Source organism: Notolabrus celidotus, chromosome 6 (genome assembly GCF_009762535.1).
Source record: "Notolabrus celidotus isolate fNotCel1 chromosome 6, fNotCel1.pri, whole genome shotgun sequence".
In the NCBI taxonomy this organism is placed as follows: domain Eukaryota; kingdom Metazoa; phylum Chordata; class Actinopteri; order Labriformes; family Labridae; genus Notolabrus; species Notolabrus celidotus.
In genome coordinates, this window is record NC_048277.1 from 3770822 (window position 1) to 3775597 (window position 4776).

At 40.8% G+C, this 4776-nt stretch overlaps 1 protein-coding gene across 1 annotated transcript in view; it reads right to left on the reverse strand.

Moving 5' to 3' along the window:
• LOC117813912 (exocyst complex component 3-like protein) overlaps positions 1-2239 on the reverse strand; it is a 20231-nt gene extending 17992 nt beyond the window's left edge. Inside the window, exon 1 of the mRNA XM_034684973.1 lies at positions 1985-2239. Coding sequence (XP_034540864.1) covers positions 1985-2027 — 43 coding nt within the window. The 5' untranslated portion in view covers positions 2028-2239. The remainder of the gene's footprint in view (positions 1-1984) is intronic.
• Positions 2240-4776: the final 2537 nt, after the last annotated feature.

Genomic DNA, 4776 nt, shown 5'->3' on the forward strand with positions numbered 1-4776 from the left:
GATTGATTGAGATGGATGGATGGATGGATGGATGGATGGATTGATTGGTTGATTAAGTCTCAAAAGCTGATCTCTCCATGTATAGGTGTAATATTAAATAAATCAACTGAGTTACATTAAGGCTTTCAGGTGCACATATCAAGGATGTGATTGCTGCTAGATGTTTGCTAGGTGTCACCTCATGTTGTTGAATCACTGGACACTTTAATGAGTCTTGCTGTGTGGTTCATTTTCCAGTTTTATGATGTTAGTCTGTTAGCGCTAACAGTTAATGGAGTCTGTGCTCACCATAAATGGTTTGAAAGCTATTTCAGTATTCTTCATTCATTTATTTGTAGCAGGTCTTGCATGGGAGGCAGGCACTGTTGTCTGCTTTGTGAATTGCAATGAATTCATTCACCAAATGCTCTCCTACCAGAGAGGTGGGACGTTTGTTTTGTTCCATAGTCTCTGAGTTCATTGATTAAGTGCTTCTCTAAATGACTCATATGTTTAATCTCTGATATGTGTACTCACTCAACTCAACTTTATCTATACAGCACCTTTCATACACACAAACATGCAGCCCAAAGTGCTTCACAAAAGAGCAGAGACAGAAAATTTAGAGTTTAGACTTTTGTCAACAGTGAGGATTATACTAGGAGGGCCAAATCTAACAGACATCTTAGGCCATTTGTGCCTTCAGCTGTTTTTAAACAAGCTGTTAGGTTGCCTTTTCACATACTGTAGGATTGTGGTACCTTTGGTCTCTTATGCAGAAAAAATGATGTCATCCAGGGGAGTTTCGTAGTTTTGTATTTAAATGAAATGTGTGAACTTGTGTTTGTTTATCATGTGTATTGCTGTGTGTACATGATGTGTGTATATGATGTTTGCGGGGACTAATGTTACAATCCAAATTGACCCTTAGGAACAATACAGATTTTCCAAATCCAAATCCAAAAATAACAGAAATGGGTAAAATAATGAAAGGCATAATCATCAATAACACTGAAAAAATTAAATAAAATGAATACAGTAAAATTAATCAAAAAGTAAGGGTAGAAAGCAAAATTTAAAACCATTTAAAGTTAAAAAGATCGGATAAATAAAATGAATAAAAAGATCAGCTAAATAAATCAGATAAATGAATGTTGTTAAGACAATTATTGTTATTTTTATTTTTATTATTCTTGTTCTTATTCTTCTTATTGCTGTTGTTGTTGCTGGTATTATTATTATTGACAACAAGAATGCAGTCCAGGGCTAAAATTAATAACTCCAAATTAAAAGCCAAATTAAAAAGGTAAGTCTTAAGTTTACTTTTAGTAAACTCAGCAAAATACTTATCAGACATTAATAAAACTGAAAATCTTGTGACTAAATCTTTAATTTTCTAATTAGAAACCAGTTGAATAAACCTTGCCACCATGTTTATATGTTAGTTTTTGTTTTTGAGCATGCTACATGATCTTCCATCAGCATATACTCAAGTATCCTGAAATCCTATACTGGCTATACTTTGGACATCCACACCTCTGTCATCAATTCACAAATTCCACATGGACTTCTAGGCTGAAGAAGTTTATCAAATATCTTCATTTTCAAACAGACAGATGAAGTTGTTGATGTTGGTATTTCTCTAAAAAACAAACTTTATGTCGTGATCTTTTTATCCAGAAAGAAAAAGAAGCAGAGCCTCTGAGATCAGGGAGGAACCTTTGTCACACTGAGGGTGTTTGACACAAGCTGGCAGATGTTCAATAAGTAACCAAAGGTCATTTCTGTCTCCCTAATCAATACATCCCTCTGAACCTGATCCTCAAACCTTTAAAGAGTTCATTCATTTCTAACAGCAGCTCTGTCGCCTTAAAGCGCTTTGTTTTGTTGCTGCTGAGAGGCTTCCCATAATGTGGGTGTTGTCTCTCATCGTGTTGTCAACAGTGTGTGTCTGTGCATGTGTGCTCAGTGTGTGTGTGTGCTCAGTGTGTGTGTGTCCCTTTACCTTCTGGTTTGTCACCAACACTCTTCTGATCCCCTGCTGACATTGAAGGTCAGTTTTCAGCCGCAGAGTCACCTTGTCCCCGAGGACCGGCAGCCAGGGTTCCCAGGGAGCAACTCAGAGGAGGTGAAGAAATAAAGGGATGAGACAGTGAAGAAGAGAGGCTGGAGGAGAGAGGGCACATATCCATTCTACTGACGGCTTTCCTCTTTCACCCAAACACACACACACACTCTCTCTCTGCCAGACACATCCTCTGCTGAGAGGCCGGCAGGAAAGGGAGGGAGCAGGGTGAGGGGGTGGAGGGGGAAGAGAGTAACGCTGGAGAGAGGAGAGGGGAGGGCGAGGAGAGAAAGGGGCAGGGACAGGGAGGGTAGAAGGAAACATGCTGCATTCAAGGGCCTGCTGAGAGCACACTGTAGAATACTCAATCCAGCTTTTTGTTCCCCTCACTCTCAGATACTTAATACGTGGTCATCAGCTGATCCATCTCCATGACAACTGTGGTCACTGCACCCTCTCATGCGATGCTGGGAGCTCCTCAGCAGAGCGAGGATTCGACTAAGATATTTACAACATCAAGATTCACCTTTCTTGTGTTCTACTTTGAAATCTTTGAAGGAATAATGAAACATTTTAGAACATGCTGTTAGCTAGCATAGCTAAGAGAGACACAAGAGGACTGATAGCATGATCAGGTCTGAATCTGCTGCTGGTCAGCTAAGCCGAACCGAGGACAGGAAACAACTAGTTTGACTCTGTTCAAAGGTTCAACAAAAACTCTCCCGTGTGTCAGCCTCAGGTCTTAACATGTAACCTTTGAGTAAACAACATTTTGAACGTGTCTAAATATGTTTCGGGTGAACTCAAGTCCTGGTGTGTCGTGTCTTTCCACCTTAATGCAGATGATTCCTAAATGTACCTGCCCATAAAGAGAAACGACAAAAGCTCACTGGAGCCCTCACTTCACTGCCTCAAAGACATCAAAGCCTGGATGTCTCTAAACTTTAGAAACTTTAATGAAACAAGACTGAAATGATTGTGTTTGAATCCAGTGCTGCATGTAAGGCCACAATATTGGACCTGGGCTCCCTGCAACCTTACCTGAAACCCTCAGTAACCAATCTTGGTGTCATAATGGACGGTCAGATCAATTCTGTAGTCCCATCTTGTTTTTACCATTTGAGGGTTTTATCTTTTGATGATTTTGAGAGAGTGATACATGCTTTTATTTCAACTCAACAGGACGACTGTAACGCACTTTATGTAGGCGTTAACCAGGCCTCCCTGTCACGCCTACAGTTAGTCCAAAACGCTGCTGCTCGACTTTTAACTGGCACCCGTAAGAGAGAGCACATCGCCCCCATCCTCGCCTCCCTCCACTGGCTCCCTGTTCATTTTAGGATTTAAGATTTTAATGTTTGTTTTGAAACCTTTAAATGGAGTAGCTCCACAGTATGTTTCTGACCTCCTGCAGAGCTACACTCCTGCAAGGTCTTTGAGGTATACAGGTCAGCAACTTCTTGTGGTCCCTAAGACCAGGCTGAAAACCAGGGGTGGATGTGCCTTCTCAGCAGTGGCCCTCAAACTGTGGAACGAGCTGCCCCCCCCCATGTTAGACTGTCCCCAAAATGAACGACTTTTAAATCCTGTCTTAAAGCACATTTTACTCCTTGACTTTTAACCCAGCATTAAGGTGTGTGGTCTCTGTCTCTGAATGTTCTTTTATTGGATTTTTATTTGTTCTTACAGTGTTTTTATTTTATTCTATTATTTATTTTATTGTATTTTATTTTTATTTTTAAGTGTTTAACGTGTTTTATTATGATTATTTTATTTCATTATTCTCTGACAGCGTTTCATGTTCTGTGTGTTTTAACTTGTTTTACCTCACTGTGCAGCACTTTGCTAAACTTGATTGTTTTTATAAATGTGCTGTATAAATAAAGTGGATCGGATTGGTGGCGGCTGACTCCAGTTTCAAACGAAGGAGAGAGAGAGAGAGGTGGTGAGGAAGGGACAACAAAATAATTCAGGTGGTGTTAGAAGACAAAGGTTCAAGGATTGTGGGTCAAGGTTTCACCAAAACCTCTCCAGGGTCTGGGAGTCTTTCTGACTCTTAAAGGGAAACCAATCAAACTCCTGTACACAGGAAGAAACCATGCATAATGCAGAAGTCATTAGCCTGCAGTAAGAAACACAAAGGAGCCAAGAACTAATGGAGTCATTACCAACTCTTCCAGCGGTTGTCAGCACTTAAAGGGAGGATGATTTCAGACGGACGTCGGCCGTTATTCCTCATCAGTCGGTCACTAATCAGCCGGCAGGTAAACGTTGAGGCTCTTTTGTTGCTGCTGAACAATACGTGTTGGTTTTCCTGCTGAAACAAAACAAAGAAAACAGAGTGTGTTCCTGAACCTGCACTGATCCTCTGCAGCTGTTTGTGCAGCTCCAGTTCATACGACAGAGGAAGTTTGTTTATTTGCAGTCAGTCGAGTCCCCTGACCCTGCAGCCCTGTTTACGCCTCTGAACTTCCCGGACCTCTTCAAGGCGGGAGTGTGCCAAACGGCTCTCAGACTGGAGCCAGCACAAACACGCGGTCCAAAAGGGATCAGTGGATCATCCTCTCTCAGTCCTCTGCTCTTCACCCTGGAATTTGACTTTTTTTTTTTTTTGAGCACTGACTTTGAGAAATCTCTGTTTGGGTTGTTTTCAGGGAATGTTGGAGATTTAACTAAAACTAATTCAACAGATGGAAACATCAAGTTTAACTTTATTATTAATATAAAAGACC